This window comes from Macrobrachium rosenbergii, chromosome 21 (assembly GCF_040412425.1).
Source record: "Macrobrachium rosenbergii isolate ZJJX-2024 chromosome 21, ASM4041242v1, whole genome shotgun sequence".
NCBI lineage: Eukaryota > Metazoa > Arthropoda > Malacostraca > Decapoda > Palaemonidae > Macrobrachium > Macrobrachium rosenbergii.
In genome coordinates, this window is record NC_089761.1 from 33,665,644 (window position 1) to 33,685,643 (window position 20,000).

Consider the following 20,000-nt stretch of genomic DNA (forward strand, 5'->3'; position numbering starts at 1 on the left):
TGTTTGGAGTCCTAAAAGTGTTATTTGAAGTCCCCAAAGCGTTGTTTAGAGTCCCAAAAGCATTGCCGGGCTACCAAAAGCGTTATTTGAGGTCCCAAAAGTGTTATTTGAAGTTCCAAAAGCGTTATTTGGAGTCACAAAAGCGTTATTTGGGGTCCTCAAAAGCGTCATTTCGAGTACCAAAGGGGCTTTTTGAAGTCCCAAAAGCTTTACTCAGTCCCAAAAGCGTTATTTAAAGTCCCAAAAGCGTTATTTAGAGTCCCAAGGCGTTATTTGAAGTCCCAAAAGCGTTATTTGAAGTTCCAAAAGCGCTGTTGCGTTATTTTTAAGTTCCAAAAATAGCTGTTTGGAGTCCCAAAAAGCGTTATTTGAAGTCCCAAAGGCGTTATTTGGAGTTCCAAAAGCGTTATTTGGAGTCCCAACAGCGTTATTTGAAGTCCGAAATGCGTTCTGTGAAGGGATGTGGAGCTTGGAAGGCGTTATTATTGATTATTAATGATTATTGTGGATTAAAAAGTGCGCTTTTTAAAAGTATATTCATTAAGGAATACGTCATTACGTATATATGGAATATATATATATATATATATATATATATATATATATATATATATATATATATATATATATATATTATATACATATATACAGGCATACATATATATAAACATATATATATATATATATATATATATATATATATATATATATATATATATATATATATATATATATATATTGACTCCAAGTACATTTTGGTTTTTGTTTAATATATATATTTATCCCTTCTAGGTACAGATGACCAGTCTTAGATTAACTGTACCGTGGCCTCATTTTCAAGCCTGTCTTGAGCCCCTGTTGACGAGCCTGGCTTGGGACAGTCTCTTGAAAGTCAGGAATTTTTGGTCTCAATATTCTTAGACTTACCTTGCCTTAGTCTTCAAGCCTGTCTTGAGCCCCTGTTGACGAGCCTGGCTTGGGACAGTCTCGTGAAGTCAGGAATTTGTGGTCTCAGTATTCCTAGACTTACCTTGCCTTAGTCTTCAAGCCTGTCTTGAGCCCCTGTTGACGAGCCTGGCTTGGGACAGTCTCGTGAAGTCAGGAATTTGTGGTCTCAGTATTCATAGACTTACCTTTCCTTAGTCTTGAAGCCTGTCTTGAGTCCCTGTTGACAAGCCTGGCCTGGGACAGTCTCGTGAAGGTCAGGAATGTGTGGTCTTAGTATTCTGAGACTTACCTTGCCTTAGTCTTCAAGCCTGTCTTGAGCCCCTGTTTACGAGCCTGGCTTGGGACAGTCTCGTGAAGTCAGGAATTTGTGGTCTCAGTATTCATAGACTTACCTTTCCTTAGTCTTCAAGCCTGTCTTGAGTCCCTGTTGACAAGCCTGGCTTGGGACAGTCTCGTGAAGGATGAATGTGTGGTCTTAGTATTCTGAGACTTATTGCCTTAGTCTTCAAGCCTGTCTTGAGCTCCCTGTTTACGAGCCTGGCTTGGGACAGTCTCGTGAAGTCAGGAATTTGTGGTCTCAGTATTCCAGACTTTCAAGCCTGTCTTGAGCTCCCTGTTGACGAGCCTGGCTTGGGACAGTCTCGTGAAGTCAGGAATTTGTGGTCTCAGTATTCATTACCTTTCCTTAGTCTTGAAGCCTGTCTTGAGTCCCTGTTGACAAGCCTGGCCTGGGACAGTCTCGTGAAGGTCAGGTGTGGTCATGAGACTTACCTTGCCTTAGTCTTCAAGCCTGTCTTGAGCCCTGTTTACGAGTATGAAGTCAGAATTTGTGGTCTCAGTATTCCCTAGACTTACCTTGCCTTAGTCTTCAAGCCTGTCTTGAGCCCCTGTTGACGAGCCTGGCTTGGGACAGTCCGGTTAAAAGTTAGGAATTTGTGGTCTCACTATGCTGACTGAAAGTGAGTTCACTTTAGATAAATAAAACACAAATAAGTAACGACTGTCGACTGTCATTTGACGCAGTAGTTTTGAAGTGTCGTTGAGATGTTCAACTGCCGAATTGTACTGTACTGTCGCGTTTCAAGTGTTTGGGGCAGTTAGTCATGTGAGCGGTTACGATGTTTGAAAACTGTCATATCTGTTGAAGGTGAGTTTGTTGAAGATCAGAAATTTATATCGTCTTTTACCTGTGCTTTTAGTTCGTCTGAAACCCGGCCCATTATTAGCTCTCTCTCTCTCTCTCTCTCTCTCTCTCTCTCTCTCTCTCTCTCTCTCTCTCTTAAATCTAATGTGAAATTTATCTTATTTTCATATCTGCTCTTTGAATCCATCTCTTGTCCTTTTATCTGCGATCTGAATTCGTCCAATCCCCGGCCGCTTATCAACTCTCTCTCTCTCTCTCTCTCTCTCTCTCTCTCTCTCTCTCTCTCTCTCTCTCTCTGTCCTATTTCCTGAATCTAATGAGGAATATATATAGTCTTTTCTCTGTGCTTTCTGTTCGTCGGATCCCTGGCCCCTTATCAATTCTCTCTCTCTCTCTCTCTCTCTCTCTCTCTCTCTCTCTCTCTCTCTCTCTCTCTCTCTCCTATTTCTCAAATCTATCGTGAAATTTATCTGATTTGTTTCATCTCTCGTCTTTTATCTGCGATTTGAATTCGTCGAACTCCTGGCCTCTTATCAACTGCTCTCTCTCTCTCTCTCTCTCTCTCTCTCTCTCTCTCTCTCTCTCTCTCTCTCTCTCTCTCTCGCGAAGAGCTAATTAGGTAAAATATTTCCTTCCACCCCGACCCCCCATTCGATTCAATTAATAGCCTCAAGATGTCAGTCTTTAACTACCGCACTCAGCGTGATTACCGTCGGTGTTTAGTTTAATTAGGACTTCCAAGCGATGAAGTTGAAGGGCCTCCTCCTCCTCCTCCTCTTCCTCCTCCTCCTCCTCCTCCTCCTCCTCCTCCTCCTCCTCCTCCTCGCTCACTTCAGAGAGAGAGAGAGGGATGGGGGAAGGGGGTGGTTCTCATACCCTCGTGTTGTTTCGTCGTAAGTAGGCGATAATAACCAGTTTGAAGATTATTGAAGGGATATATTTCTTTTTATCGCAGGATTGTCTTCTCTGTACACACACACGCACTTGTGTATATATGTATATATATATATATATATATATATATATATATATATATATATATATATATATATATATATATATATATATATATATAAATCATTTCAGCCTTTTGGTCTAAGTCATCTCGCCAGTGGGTTTTTCGTCTTCCTCGGTTTCTTGTGGATCCTCGGGGCGTCCAGAAGGTTGTTCGTGACGTCCATCTGTTGTCTGTCATCCTGGCAATGTGCCCCGCCCAGTTCCACTTGAGCTTACTGGTGGTTTCAAGGATATCCTTTACTTTAGTGTTTTGACGTATCCATTTAGCTGGTTTTCTGTCCTTCCAAGTTAGATCTAGCATAATGCTCTCATGTGCCCTCTGCATTGTTCGTAATTTAAGGGAAAGCTTTTTTTGTTAGATTCCAAGTTTCGGCCCCATAGGTGACAGTGGGGAGGATACACTCATCATAGACTTTCCTTTTTAAAACGATAGGAATCTTCTCATTTTTTAACACTGTGCTGACTCTTCCAAACGCCTGCCAACCGAGGGTTAATCTTCTTTTCATATCGCTCTCTTTGGAGGCGTCATGCAGAGAGATTCGTCGTCCAAGGTAGATGTAGTGGTCCACTTCCTCAATTTGTTGATTTTCAGTTTCAAGTATGTCATCTGCATTTTCAGTGTAATTATTGCTCATGACTTTGGTCTTACGGAAGTTCACGTGGAGGCCTATACTGATTTGCTTGCTTCATTTAGCTCGGTGAGCATTTGTTGAAGCTCTTCTTTGTTGGGGCAACGATAATGTAGTCATCAGCAAATCTGAGGTGACTTAAGTATTCTCCATCTATTCTTATTCCTTTTTCTTGCCAGTTGAGTTGTCGGAAAGCTGTCTCCAGACAGGCAGTAAACAGTTTGGGTGAGCTGGTGTCACCTTGTCTGACTCCTCTCTTGAGATGGAATGGCTCTGAGTCCTTGTGGAGGCGAATAAATGATGTTGCATGGTCATAGATGTAACGGAGGACATTGATGTAAACTGAGTCAAGTCCCTGTTCTTCCATCTCTTACACGACCTCCTCCTCAGTTTCGACCGAGCCAAATGCTCTGGTGTAATCTACAAGTGCTACTGCTAGTGGGATTTTATATTCGTTTGTTTTCTCAATGATCTGGTTTACTGTTTGTAGATGGTCAATTGTGGAGTAGCATTTTTTAAAGCCTGCTTGTTCCCTTGGCTGATTTTCATCAAGCTTACGTGCAATTTGATTTAGTGAAGATCTTATAGATAACATTAAGGAGGCCGAGTATCTACGAGTATATATATATATATATATATATATATATATATATATATATAGAGAGAGAGAGAGAGAGAGAGAGAGAGAGAGAGAGAGAGAGAGAGAGAGAGAGAGAGAGAGAGAGAGACTAACCAACGACAAAATTAAACAAATTGCAAGAATGAGACACCAGTTGTGTCGCTCTTAGCAAAAACTGAGCCAGACAGTCAAACTTAACGGCACATAGACTGACAGTCAGACAAGACAGTCATTCAGTCAGTCAGACAGATAGACAAACAGACAGTCACACAGACAGACAAAAAAGAGAGAGAGAGAGGGAGACAGCGGCCGTAAAGTCTGTGTGGGTCGTCTGAGGTAATTTGTTAGATGCCGGGATTTGTGATTTGTAAGCCTTTAATGCATCCAGGATCTCTCTCTCTCTCTCTCTCTCTCTCTCTCTCTCTCTCTCTCTCTCTCTCTCTCTCTCCTACTTCCTGAATCTAATGAGAAATTTACATCGTCTTTTGCCTGTTATTTCATTTTTTATTTCTGCTCTGAAATCGGAATCTCCGGCGCCTTATCATTCTCTCTCTCTCTCTCTCTCTCTCTCTCTCTCTCTTTGCACATGCTTCTGCCGAATCACTATTCGGGAAACCGCTATCCACAGTACTCAAAAACACTTGAGGCTGAGTATTCATCTACTATTTTCCATAAAGAATTGCTCTGGGCTGAGAAGTTCCCCACTGTCCTTTCCTCAGGAATCCACTTGATTGGTTATTGGCCCACTTTCCTCTTCTTCCTTTATTCTTGCTTCCAGAGGACCTGCAAAGAAGCAATCCTGGGCGAGGAATCAGCTGTTAGGTCAGAACTGTTTGCCTAGATTACGGGTTGCTGAAGAGCAAGAACCCGTGTCAGCACAAGGCTGGCTGAATCTAGAATCTAGATAGCTTACCTAGGAGGGGACAATGTCTCCCTTGTGGAAATACTTTGGCAGCAGCTGGTTTCTCAAGGGCTGCCCATCATGCTTTTTCAGAGGCACTCTTGGGTAAGCAGTCAGCTGTTGTGCCAGAACTGTTTACCTAGAAGGGGCCATTGTCCCCCCTTGGGGAAATACTTGTGATCAATAGCTGGTTCCCCAAGGGCCGCCCACTATGCTTTTTCAGAGGCACTCTTGGGTAAGCAGTCAGCTGTTGGGCCAGAACTGTTTACCTAGAAAAAGCCAGTGTCCCCCCTTGGGTAAATACTTTTGGCAACAGCTGGTCATCCAAGTGCTGCCCAAAATTTTTTTTAGAAGCACCCTTGGATAAGGAATCAACTTTTAGGCCAGGGGTGTTCACCCAGAAGAGGCAAACTGTCCCCTTCAACAGTTGTCTCCCTGGGGAAACACTCTCCCAATAGCTTTTATGATATTCTAATCACGGGGCAACATCCGACACTGGGAGAGTGAGGCTGAAATTTTCTGAATAGATAAATAAAGAAAAAAATAATTTAAAAAATAGGTAAATAAAATGCAACTATGTCATACACAGAGAAGTGATTAGGTATAGGGTTGGAGAACATATGGGGGAGGGGATGTGGCTTTAAGCTTGGTGGAGGAGGGGGTAGGGAGGGGGCCTTAGGAGGGAGGAGGGAAGGGAAAGGGGGAGGGGGCAGATGTTCCTCCTGATGAGATGCAATTGAGACTTAGTGGGTTGTCGGTGCCAGAAAGGAGGGATTTGGAGCAAATCAAGTTTAGTAAAATCGAAAGTAATTGGCGTTTTCCGAAGAGGCAGTGAGGAGATTCTCTCTCTCTCTCTCTCTCTCTCTCTCTCTCTCTCTCTCTCTCTCTCTCTCTGTGTGTGTGTGTTACACTTTCACTTAACTTCGGATGAGAAAATCACTTGGTTTTCATTATTATTATTATTATTATTATTATTATTATTATTATTATTATTATTATTATTATTATTATTATTATTATTTTGTTTTTTTTAACAATCTCTCTCTTTCTCTCTCTCTCTGAAGCTTTCATTTCACTTGGGACGAGAATACTCTTTGATTATTATTATTATTATTATTATTATTATTATTATTATTATTATTATTATTATACAATATAGCTCTCTCTCTCTCTCTCTACATACAAAACTCTACACCTATACACAATGCTGTACTAATTTAGATAACCAAACCAACGAACGCAGAGAGAGAGAGAGAGAGAGAGAGAGAGAGAGAGAGAGAGAGTATGCAAAGTCGATCTTAATTTTTGCGTGTTAACTCCGATGGGGCATATCTGAGTTAAGCCCTTAAAATCCTGAGGAGTCTTGGTCCGGCCTGATTAGGGCTACTAGCCCCCCTCCCCTCCTCCAGGACCACTACTACCCCACTCCTCCCCCCTACGCCCTATTACCCTCCCAAAAACCCAAGACAATCACCCCTCCTGGGTCCCGTCTCAGGGCCACCCTTATACTCTTCCCCCACACGCCATCTATATTACCTCTCTCTCTCTCTCTCTCTCTCTCTTTCTTCTCTTCTTCTCTCTTCTTTCTCTTCTTCTCTTCTTTCTTCTTCTTCTTCTCTTCTCTCTCTCTCTCTCCTCTTCTTCTTCTTCTTCTTCTTCTTCTTCTTCTTCTTCTTCTTCTCTTCTTCTTCTTCTCTCTCTCTCTCTCTCTCTCTCTCTCTCTCTCTCCATCTTCTTCTTCTTCTCTCTGCCTGTCTCTCTCTCTCTCTCTCCCTTCTTCTCCTCCTTCTCCTTCTCCTTCTCCTTCTCCTTCTCTTCTTCTTCTTCTATTCTCTCTCTCTCTCTCTCTCCTTCCTTCTACCACCACCACCACCACCACCGCCGCCGACGACATATTTATAAAAGTTCAGTGTTATAGCAGCCGATTTAATGCCATATTCATGGCCCCGAGATTTGCCTAACTGAAGCTCATTTGCATACGGCCCCGAATTTTTCTTGGCCTCTTGTGGGGGTCGCCCGGGCTGAGATCCTCCTCTCCTCTGGGCCTTTTATTTTTTTTTTTAATTCTTTATTTTTCTCTCGTCTTGTTTTGTGTGTTTGTGTGTTTAGAGAGAGTGTTGTTATTATTATTATTATTATTATTATTATTATTATTATTATTATTATTATTATTATTATTATTATTATTATTATTATTATTATTTCAATTGTTTTTGTGCATAGAGAATATTATTATTATTATTATTATTATTATTATTATTATTATTATTATTATTATTATTATTATTATTATTTCTTTAAATTCTTCATTTTCTTCTTATTTTGTGCGTTTGGGAGCATAAAGGAGATTTAAATAACCGCAAAAAATCACGTAAGGGAAAATATAAAAAAATTAACCGGAAAAATTTAAAAATACAAAAAAAAATCACGTAATGGAAAAAAAATTAATCGGAAAACAATGAAAAATCACGTAAGGAAAATTAACCGGAAAAAAAAAAACGAAAAATAACGCAATGGGGAAAAAATTAATCGGAAAATAAAAATGAAAAAATGAACAAAAAAAAATCATGTAATGAAAAAATCAACCGGAAAAATAAAAAAACCAAAAAATCACGTGAAGGTAAAGAAAATAATCGGGAAAATAAAATCAAAAAAAATAACGTAAATAAAGAAAATTAACCGGAAAAATTAAAAAAAGACACTAAAAATCACATAATGGAAAAAATTAATTGGAAAAATAAAAAAAACGGAAAAATCACGCAATGGAAAAAATCAACCGGAAAATAGAAAAAACGAAAAAAATCACGTAATAAAAAGATCAACCGGAAAAATAAAAAACTAAAAAAATCACGTAAGGGAAAAATTTAAAAAACATCAACATGAAAAACACAAATAAATAACCGAAAAAATCACGTGAAGCGCGCTTATGCATGCGACGCGATAACAAAAAATAACCGAAAGAAAATCACGTAAGGCGCGCGCTTGCGCATGCGACGCGGGACGACCATAATAATAATAACATGAGTGGTATTCAGCGAAACGTCTCGACTGTATTCTGACAGCAACACAATTTTCCCTTCAAAACTCTTCTAGTTTATTTTCTCAGGGATCTGTGGGGAATTCTGCCCGTGCCGGGCTCAGGTTGGGTATTTCGCGAGGTGGGGGAGAAGGAGAGGGCGGGGTATTAGGAAAGGGGGAAGGGGGTAAGGGGGGTTCCAAATACCCCCTTAAGCCCCGTCGCGGTTTTCAAGTGACGGTGCCAGATTTGGCACTGATGTTTGCCTCGGCTGTTTCTTAAGTGGCTAGCTGTTGTTGTTCATTCTCGTTCGGCGCATTTTGCATATATATATAAATGTCTCTCTCTCTCTCTCTCTCTCTCTCTCTCTCTCTCTCTCTCTCTCTCTCTCTCTCTCTCTCTCTCTCGCTTGGAGAGTTTGAGGTAGAGAAGGATTTTCAAAATCTGAGGTTTTGAAATGTTAATTGTTTAATGCTTCGATTTTTATAATAGATTATTATTGTTCGCTATACTTGTGGCTCTCTCTCTCTCTCTCTCTCTCTCTCTCTCTCTCTCTCTCTCTCTCTCTCTCTCTCTCGCTTGGAGAGTTTGAGGTAGAGAAGGATTTTCAAAATCTGAGTTTTTTGTAATATTAATTATATAATGCTTATATTTTTATATTGGATTATTATTGTTCGCCATGCTCGTATCTCTCTCTCTCTCTCTCTCTCTCTCTCTCTCTCTCTCTCTCTCTCTCTCACCTTCTTCTTTTTCCCGGTCAGTGCGACAATCTCTCATTAACCTTCTTGACTTCTTATTTTTCCCGGTCGGTGCGACAATCTCTCATTAACCTTCTTCTTCTTCTTCTTCTTCTTCTCTCTTCCCGATCGGTGCGACAGATTCTGCGTGGGCGACAAGTTCTACCTGTGCGACAACAAGATCCTGTGTGAGTACGACTACGAGGAACGGCTCGTCTTCGCCTCCATGGCCTGCACGCCCTCGAGTCTGGCCCAACTCAAGAGGCAGATCGGAGGACTGGAGGTGAGATAGAGAGGTGGTACTCCGGAGGTTTTTTCAAATTAATTTTAGATTTTTTTTGTAATTAATTTTGGGGGTGTCTAGAGAGGTGGTACTGGAAAGATTTTTCAGAACTAATTTTATAATTTTATTCATTGATTTAAATGATTGACTAATTTTGGGGGGTCGTTTAGAGAGGTAGTACTCAAAAGATTTTTTTCAAATTAAATTTAATATCTTTTTATGATTAATTCATTCATTTTGGGGGTTCGTTTAGAGAGGTGGTACTCGAAAGACTTTTTAGAGTTAATTTTATAATTCTACTTATTGATTTAAATGATTAATCAGTTTTAAGGAGGTGTTCCGAGAGGTTGTACTTGAATGATTTCTTTTTACTAATCACAATTTTATTTATTAATTTCATTAATTAATTTAGTCATTTTTGGGGGGCGTTTAGAGAGGCCGTACTCGAAAGATTTTTAAAATTAATTTTATGATTTTATCTATTAATTTAATTAACTGATTAATTAATTCTTAGGGGCGCTTAGAGAGGTGGTATTCGGAAGGAGAATTATTTTATTATCAATCTTAAATTTTATTTATTAATTTAATTGATTGATTAATTAATTTTGGGGGGTCTGTTTTCCGACGGTTTTCTTTTTTTTTTTTGCCTGCTCCTTTTATTTTCTATAAAATATCTTGATGAAATTACAATTAAATCAAGTTAACTGATCAGATACAACAGATTATTAATTCCAATCTTATTTATTAATTTTACTAACTAATTAATAATTTTTTGTGGGGGATGCTTCAATTGTTTTTGCTGTGATAATTGCCTGCTTCTTCTTCTCTATTTTCTGTGAGATATCTTGGTGAAATTGCAAATAAATGAAGGAACTTATCGGTGCAACAACAGGTACTTTAAAATGGCTTCATAAAACTGAACTTGAATTAAGAATCTAGTCAATTACAGCAGAAGACATACGCACGAATACTATAAAATCATCTCTCCTTTCCTCAGCTTTGCTGTCCAACCTCTCTGATCATTACCTCTTCAAGTGCTCACAGGGTCTAGAAGGACACTAACTTGTAAATTATACACCTGATGACTAGAGAGAGAGAGAGAGAGAGAGAGAGAAATACTTGACAGAAACACGTGTTAACTCCGTTCATTTCTGACACCTGAAGTATCTCATATTTATGTGTACCAGATGACGTCACATCATGTATCGAGGCGAGTAACTATACCCATCAGGAATATACAAGAGTACCAAATGACGTCACGAAGAAATTACTTGAACCCGGCTGTGTCCTTTGGGTCCTAAGGTTCCGAATTTGGGAGAATAAGTTTTTAATAATGGAAAAAGTTTCGGGAATATTTTCCATCATAGAAGTGGGATTTTGTAACTGAATGAGAATGAGTTCATTCAGCTTTTTTTTAATACGGTACTTGAACTTTGGATATGAATAATGAATGAGGCGATCCTTGTGGTGAACTTAGAGCTCTCTCTCTCTCTCTCTCTCTCTCTCTCTCTCTCTCTCTCCTCTCTCCCCGTTTGTTTTTGTTTTTGCTGGCTTTCTGTTTTTATTTTCTTGCCAGTCTCTCTCTGCCTCTCTGTCTCTCTCTCTCTATCTCTCTATACATATACTGTATATATATGTGTATATATATATTTATTTATTTAACATACACACACACACACACACACACACACACACACACACACACATATATATATATATATATATATATATATATATATATATATATATATATATATATATATATATCAAAAGGAAAGAGAAGAGAGAGAGAGAGAGAGAGAGAGAGAGAGCGAGAATTATAAAACAAAAAGATTATGTATATATATACATATATATATGTACGTATATCTAAACATATTTATAAATATACAAATGTGTATATATTATGAAATAAGCTGTTTACATATCACTGAAACATAACACCACATCTCTCTCTCTCTCTCTCTCTCTCTCTCTCTCTCTCTCTCTCTCTCTCTCTCTCTCTCTCTCTCTCCCTTAACAAAATCCTGCGCAAAATACTATTCATTTCACAAACAGATAAGCATCAGGATTAAGACAGCGCTGTCGCTAGCAATATAGAAATATTTTCTCTTACACAAACAACCTACGGTATGTGACTTACCACCGAGCCGCGTTCTTCTAGTCTTTTATACTTTATAACTTTAAGAAAGTTATAAACTTTAAGGGAAGAACTGTTGACAATTGAGCGTTAATTTACAGTATGTATATATATATATATATATATATATATATATATATATATATATATATATATATATATATATATATCTCAAAGGCATACCTTTTAATAGACTCTCTCCGCACCTCTGTCTCCTCCAGCAGACTCCACACCCGGTCTAGACGACGTTCCCAAGCCAGTCGTCCCCAACGCCAACGGCGCCACCAACACCAACAACTCCAACAACAACAACGGCAGCATCTCCAACAACAACGCGGGGGGTCCCCTCCACCACCAGGGCAATCCTCTCCACCACCACCATCACCAACAGCAGCAGCAGCAGCAGGCAGCTCAACAACAGCAGGCGGCTCCTCCACCGTCTCTCCAACCCCAGCAGGGCTCAGCAGCACAGCATTTACAGCAACAACAGCAGCAACAACAACAGCAGGCGCCCCCACCCCCACCCACACAGCAACAGCAGCAACGCCAGATCGTCACGTGATCAGTCAACAACTGTGATGCCAGGTGCAGGTTACATAACAGCTTCTGAAAACCTAGACTCATGTGACTATCAAATATTGGTCTCATTATATGTATATTCTAGTCAGTATGGCGAGAATGGCGTCACATGAATGTGAGTATGTGCTTATGTCATTTATGTGATCAAGTCACATTGATATATAATGATTTCAGGTCACGTAATAACTGAAAACCTAGACTCATGTGACTATCAAATGGTCTCATTATACATATATTCTAGTCAGTATCGCGAATATGGCGTCACATGAATGTGGGCATGTGCTTATGTCACTTATGTGATTAAGTCACATTGATATATATAGATATATATTGATATATTCATCTGAAATTGCAGGCTTGGCTTCCATAGGCCTAACACCCAAATCTCAGACCTAACTGTCAAATCAACTAGGCCAAACCAGGTTTTTTGCAATTGCTTAAAAGCCTGCAATCATTTAACCTCTGTCAATTCGACCAGGCACATAAATCACATGAGAAAATGGGAAAGATTATGAGAAATGTGCAATCACTCCGTCACGTGACCCAGAGAGAATTAAAACGGTCTCTCGTCTTGCAGCTAACGGCTGCAATCGAATGTCGAACTCATATGTTATATCAGTTAATGTGGAAAATGTCCGTTTCTTTTTAAATCATGTGAATCAGCAGCCCCAATGTGAATGGCTTCTTTGATGTGTGACTTCATAATGTGGTTAGTTGTTTAAATACAAGACTAAATCATGCGTTTTTCCCGGGATTATTAAAAAATAATTGACGTCATTTGAGTCAATGTGATAATAAGTCAACCGTCGTTCTGAGACGATCAGCTGATTAGCTGGTATTATTATTATTATTATTATTATTATTATTATTATTATTATTATTATTCTGTGGCCCTGAATAATTACTGGAATTCGTTGGGTAAGTTGATAATTGATTATAGGTTTGTCGATAATTATCAGTGATTATTTTTATTTTTTTATTTTTTGGTAATATTTCAAATTGTCATAAATATTATTCGTATTTTTTCTATTATATATACATATATATTTTATGACTTGAAAATTAAATTATTATTGTTATTTTTATTATCATTAATTCTCTCCCACTCACGCTATTGCTGTTTAATAATAATGAATAATAGTGAACACTCAGAATACCACAATTGAGTTTGTATAAAACAATGAAAAAGAAGAAATTTTATAAATATATATATAAATATAAAAATATATCAGTTACTTACGCTTAAGGTAATTATTTGTCGAAAGGTGTGTGTGTGTGTGTGTGTTCCAGTGTCGAAAATAGTCGACAAAATAGTCGAACAATAGTCTTTCTCTAGTCATCATTACCATTTGTGTTCGTAGGAAAAACTGTGCTTCGATTATCGTAATCATTTTTATAATAATTCTGACATTTTGAAAAAGTGGCTGTATACCAGTAATACTCGTAGTTGCCAGTAGCCTCAATACTCATAATTATATTGGTTATTTTTGTTCATATTCATTTAACCTAACTTTTACACAATTTCCTAATTAGATGAATTACTTATCTGAAATCTTTAGATAAGTCAATCGGATAAATAAATAGATATTATGAAAAATAAATTGGAAAATGACGAAAGATTTTCCAGGCACAGTTGTTCCTCCTGAAAAGACACCAATGTACAGCTGTTCATCGTGAGAATAAACATTATTGTTTTGCTTCCTGATGTTGTTTCATTGAGAGTACGAATCATAAGCGACGTAATGTCATGTAATCCACCATAGTCGAAGACTGTAATGCGTGTGCAATGAAGGAGCTCGTTATAGTATTTGCAGTCTCGTTCCTCGAGAGTACATAAAGCCGAGTTGCCACGTTGTATTTAAATGACTGTTAATTATACAAGTTAATACGCTGTTATTTAACGCTCAGTGTTAAATTCAGATTAAAATCTTAATTTTAAACATCATTTACGCAAAATGGATTTAAATTATGGGATATGGACGATAAAATGGCGATATAAAATAACGAGGATCAGCACTACATACGGCGCCACCCTTCCCTTCCCGCCAATCGTTCTCAGTGTCAGTCAGTCAGCCTGACGACTGAACCAGTCAATCATTCAGTGGCTTCTTATTCAGTGAGTGAAGTTGGTGATCGAGTTCGTCTTTGGGAAGTGTTTAAAAACGTGTTTTGACATTGTTAATGTAATACGCAAGAGAGAGAAAGTAACGTAACGTACCTAGGCCTAGTGCAACCCTGTTGCAGATTGCTACCTTGAGGAACTCCGAGGAATTTGGGTCAACTGGAGAGGAACCCAGTTATAATATTTCAGTGGAATGTACGTGAATTTGATACTTGTTTACTGAATGTACCTGGGACGGAACATGAAAATCCTGCTGCATTAGCCTATTTGACCTATTTTTATAACCTAGGCCACAAAACGTGATTGTATCAATAGGCCTGGGTTCTAGGGAGCATTTATCAACGTAAGAAGACTTTCAGAATAGTTTTTCCATACGCAAATGGTGATTTCTTCAAGAACTATTTGACTGTTTGGTTACTAAATAGCTCGCGGAACATTGGATGGTACATGAAAGATCTGCTGCAGTTTTTACCTATCTTTAAATCTTAAGCCACAGAATGTGATTGACTCAATAGGCCTAGGTTTAGAAAGTATTTGTCTAATTACGAAAGCTTTCAGAACAGTTTTTCCATGTGCAAGTGGTGATTTTTTCAATAACTATTTGATCATTTAGTTACTAAATGTCTTACGGAAAATCTAGGCCACAGATTGATTCAATAGGCCTAGGTCTACGAAGCATTTGTCAAATTAAGAAGATTTTGCAAAGCAGTTTTTCCATTAGTAAGTGGTGATTTTTCCTATAACATTTGAATACCTGGTTACTAAATAGTTCACGGATTTATTCCGTTTAATCAAGTATATAACCACAACACATTTTAACTATTGCCACTTGAGAATTTCAAGAGATAAAGAGGCCTAGGTCAGGGAATAGCTTTTCCTACGCAAGTACTTGATTTCCTTAATAACTGTTTGACAATTTGGTCACGGCCTTCAGTTTAATCCGGGATATAACCTCAATATGCGTTTTAGCAATTGCCACTCGAGAATTCCAAGAGATAAATGGTCTTCAACGGATAGGCCTACGCTGTATCCGGTACATTCCTCGTCAAAGGTAAGCACTTGTTTATTTCAGTCATTTTTGGGTCAATTTTATCTTGCTTTCGTGGTTTTTATAAACCCAAATTACCAATTAGTTATTTGTCAAGTTATTTTATATATTTTTTACAGTTATCGTAAGCTGTTATATTTCCCTAGGCTTCGTGTTACGTGTGTTAATTATGATTTGAGAAAATAGGTCTAGATGTCAGCTGTCTTTAAATATATAGTTATTTTACATTTCAGGCGTTTACTTGATCTTAGCTGTTTCTATGACTCTAACAATATTAATTAACAAGTTTATTCAGTTAGATATGTATTTAAGAAAGTATTAGGCTAAGATTTTTAAGACATATGTTTTGGTAAATATTTAGTTGATATACTTATACTGTATACTACATCTGTTGCCTATTTGCGTTGTTGGTGATAACTCGATACATGTTGAAATGAGGTGTAAATATATATATATATATATATATATATATATATATATATATATATATATATATATATATATATATATATATATATATAACGTGTGTCAACTTAAACGTATATGGGCTTTACATCCCTGGTTTCATAAGTGACTTCACGTTTTGAACGGAGCTTAAAAAAGTGGGGGGAATGTTATTGACATATCTGGTGGTTGCAAGCGCGTTGTCATGGCTCTCTCTGGCTCTCTCTCTCTCTCTCTCTCTCTCTCTCTCTCTCTCTCAGGGTTTTTCCACAAAGATTCTCTTGTGTGGAGTTCGTTCGTTTTCTGTGAACCCGTAACCTGAGAGAGAGAGAGAGAGAGGCAGGCCGCTATCGTTACTGTGTATCAGTTGTTGTAACATGGAAAATTATTATTATTATTATTATTATTATTATTATTATTATTATTATTATTAAGGTCGTTTCATAATGCAGATAATAATACTGAACGAGTTTTAAAGAAAGAAAAAACTTAAAATATTCAGACCTAAAGATTGAACCATCCCAAAATCCTCTTATATAATTTACCTATCGACTGCGCACTTCGTTATAAATGAGATGATTGTGTAACGACAGTATGAGACCTCTCGATTCTGAGTGTTAGAGGTCCCGTAGGGTACGTTACTGGTGCCGTCAGTGAATCTCATGTCACTAAAGGGTGTTTGCATGTCCCTGTGGCTTAAGCCTGTAGATGCAACCCACTTTTTTGTTTTAGCCTTTTACTTGACCTGAATTCCGCTTCCTTTCATCAGTCTTGCTGTCCAAATTATCTGACTATTTATTCTTGGTGTAACTGTGCAGTTTTCTCCCAGTTCCACCTTTAGATCCTTGAACTTCACCTCATTTATTTTCTGTTACTTCTTAGTGCAGCTATGCAGTTTTCTCGCTGTTCCATCTTTAGATTTTATGTGTCATCTCATTTTCTGTTGCTTCTCGGTTAATATATGGGGTTTTCTCACGGTTCCACCTTTAGATCCTTGTACTTAATCCCATTTATTTACTTTTGCTTCTTAGTGCAACTGCGCAGTTTAACTATGGTTCCATCTTTAAATCTATATAGTTCTTCTCATTTATTTTATAGGTCTACATTCTGCTGTCCAACCACTCCAACTCTAACTCCTTTTCACTGACTTAAGAGCTAAATGGGTTAAAGTTCCCCGAAGTGCCCCAGAGCTTGGCTTGACGGCTTATAAATTCCATCAAATCAAATAAAATCAAAGTGTGAGGAGGTGGTGGTTAGTGGCGAGTGACCTTGGGGAATTGGTAAGGGTATGACAGAGGGTACCAGTTTGGTGTGCCAGTTTGGGGAGCCAGATTAGAGTGCCAGTTACACCATTTGTGTGACCTTAGAAATCCTCTACAGAATTTCCATGAAGTCAAATCGAAGTGGGGGGTTGAGGCTCCCGGGGAATTGGTCAGGGTAGGACAGAGGGTGACAGTTTACTGTGCCAGTTTAGGGTGCCAGTTATGCCATTTGTGTGACCTTAAAGAAGCCTCTGCAGCATTGTGGAGGAAACCAAAGATCATTAATTTGATTCGTTGGTCGGAGAAGAATGTTCGGATGGAGTCTTGAGGAAGTGGGAGACAAGAATTAAGGGCGTCTGTTGTTCCCGTACCATCCCCTCCTCCTCCTCCTCCCCTCCTCCTCCTCCTCCTCCTCCTCTTCTCTTCTTCTTCTTCTTCTTCTTCTTCTTCTTCTTCTTCTTCATTTGAATAACAATCGAAGTGCCATGCAGTCATAAATAATCATTTGTTTGCCAAGACGTCTTGGTCGCTGCTTTTGTGTGTTTTTCCGTATCACACAAAGACGATCCATGTTTTTTTTCTATTTTCGTTGTGAGTTTGGTGTTTGTTTGTATAATATATACATTCTCATTTTATCCTGTTTTTATTAATTTTGTGATGATTAATTCGTATTTTCTGAGCAGTTTTTCCTGCAAATTGTATCTACCTCGTATACTTAAAGCAACCGTTCCTAGTTTTATTTTTAATTTCCTGCGTATTTTTTTTAATATGGGTGTGGGACTCACAACCCCATCCCGGAATCATAGCTTAGAAACTTGCATTTGATCGTAGGTACCTAAAGTGAGCAGTAGTTGGACCAAGTGAGGCTATAGTAGAGAATGGCTTATCTCTCTCTCTCTCTCTCTCTCTCTCTCTCTCTCTCTCTCTCTCTCTCTCTCTCTCTCTCTCTCTCTCTCTCTCTCTCACTAAAGCTGTGTGTGTTTGTTTGCTTACCTTCAGCTTGCTTGTGATATGTATGTGATAAGTTTCTGCTGTTTTAAACGTGTTTGTGACACGTATGTGATAAATTTCCTACTTTTCAATGTATTTGGGGCATGTATAAGGTAATTTTCCGACGTTTTCAACATGTTTGTAACATGTATGTGATATGTTTCTGACGTTTTTGTGACATGCATTTGTTTGTGATATGTATGAAATAAGTTTCCCCTGTTTTCAATGTGTTTCTGACATTTATAGGGTAAGTTTTCGACGAGTTTGTTACATGCATGCAAGAAGATGGACGTTTTCAACCTGTTTGTGACGTGTATGAAATAAGTTTACGACGTTTTCAACATGTTTGTGACATGTATGCAACAAGTTTCTGACATGTTGATGACATGTATCACTGAAGTGTGGGAACTCGCGCAACCCTTTTAAAATACGAAATCCAAGCGAGCAGATAATAACGAAAAATCATAATATTCCGGAATAGGGGCCCACCGCTTCTCCGGAGCCTCCTCTTCCATCCGACCCACTCTGTTTTTCGCGTGGGCCAGAATGACAAATTTTTATGGCCTTCCCCCCCTTCTCCCCTCTCCCCCCACTCATTTTCGACCCTTTCAGAATGGGGGTCCAGGGGCTGTAGGCAGTCCAGTCATTAAGGGCGAAAGATGCATTTGTTTACATAGGGATTTTCGACGGTTTTGGATGGAGGTGGTTATGCAGGTTTTGTAGTTGTTATTGTTGTGGATGGATAAATGGGACTGTAATGCCTGAGGTCTTGAGTATTGGGTTTTTGATAATTATTTACTTTATATGGTTCTATCACCTCTGCGAGGACTCACGGAGGAGAACTCAGATCTTGAAGGTGCGTTGATTTGTAGCGCAAAGGGCAAGAGAGAGTGAGTGTGTGTGTGAGAGAGAGAGAGAGAGAAGCGAGCTCGATTCTTTATGAATCATTAACCCAATTCATAAGCTGCACTAAATTATAAGAGGGAGCCGAGGATGAAAAGGAATATCTCACTTCCCCAAACTCTTTATAAATGTTCATTTCCAGTTTGATTCTTCGCTCCCCCCACGCCCCCCCGTTATCTTTCTCCTTGTTTACTCTTCTCTCCCCCCGTTCCCCTTTATTGTCGTTCTCTCCTCTCTCCTCTCCCATTCTCTCTCTTTTCATTCTTTCTCCTCCTCCCATTGTTTCTCTTCTCGTTCTTTCTCCTTTCTTTTGATTTTCATACGCCCCTTTCTATTCCATTCTCATTTTTTTCTATCTTCTTCCCTTGTTTACCCTTTACCCCTCCCCCTTTCCTTTCATTATCGTTCTCCCCTTCCATTCCCTCTCCCATTCTCTCCCTTCTCATTTATTCCATTCCTTTTGATTTTCATGCGCCCCTTTTCCATTCCTTTAATTCTCTCCCTTCTCATTTGTTCCCTTCCTTCCTTCCTCATTCTCTCTCTTCCCCTCTCTTTCTGCTTCTTACTCTCTCATCTGTTTTCGCTTTTCATTCCCCCCTTTCCATCTCCTTCCATTCTGATTCTCCCTCCCCCATTCTCCCCATTCTTATTCCCCCCACCTCTCCTCCATTCCAATTCTCTCCTTCCTTTATTCCTCAATCCTCAAGCTTTCCTTCTGTTCATTCTTCTCAGTTCTCAAGGTTTATCTTTTTCTCCTCCTCCTCCTCCTCCTCCTCTTCCTCCTCACCCCCTTCCTACCAAGGATGGGTTGTCCTTACTCCCCTTACCACAGAAGGATGGTCACCCCTTTAGTGGTAACTTTCATTGTTTAATCGATATAATTCCATTCTTCTTTTCCTTTAATAATTAGTCTTTTTTCATCGGTTTTTGTAGCTTTTCCTTTTTAGCCAACCGGGAGAGGGATTTCCGCTCTTCATTTGTATTGGTATCTGCGGTTTCGTCTCCTAATTATTTCTCAGGATAACTGGGTTCCACAGTTGCCTTGGGATAGGAGAAAAGGCTGTCCCATTAAAAACAATAAGGAAAAAAGGCTTAACCATTGAAAGGAATGGGAAAAAAGGCTGACCCATTAAAATGAATAGGAAAAAAGGCTGAACCATGAAAAGAAATAGGAAAAAAGGCTGACCCATTCAAAGGAATAGGAAAAAGGCTAACCCA

The 20,000-nt window shown here is 38.7% G+C and overlaps 1 protein-coding gene and 1 long non-coding RNA gene across 2 annotated transcripts in view; both read left to right on the forward strand.

Annotated features, from left to right (window-relative positions):
• Positions 1–9,326, forward strand: part of LOC136849580 (LIM domain only protein 3-like) — a 34,485-nt gene extending 25,159 nt beyond the window's left edge. Inside the window, exon 5 of the mRNA XM_067122906.1 lies at positions 9,153–9,326. Within this exon, the coding sequence (XP_066979007.1) occupies positions 9,153–9,303 (151 nt within the window). The 3' untranslated portion in view covers positions 9,304–9,326. The remainder of the gene's footprint in view (positions 1–9,152) is intronic.
• Positions 9,327–14,060: 4,734 nt separating this feature from the next.
• Positions 14,061–20,000, forward strand: part of LOC136849888 (uncharacterized) — a 130,903-nt gene continuing 124,963 nt past the window's right edge. Inside the window, exon 1 of the long non-coding RNA XR_010856457.1 lies at positions 14,061–15,186. This is a non-coding gene — a long non-coding RNA (uncharacterized lncRNA). The remainder of the gene's footprint in view (positions 15,187–20,000) is intronic.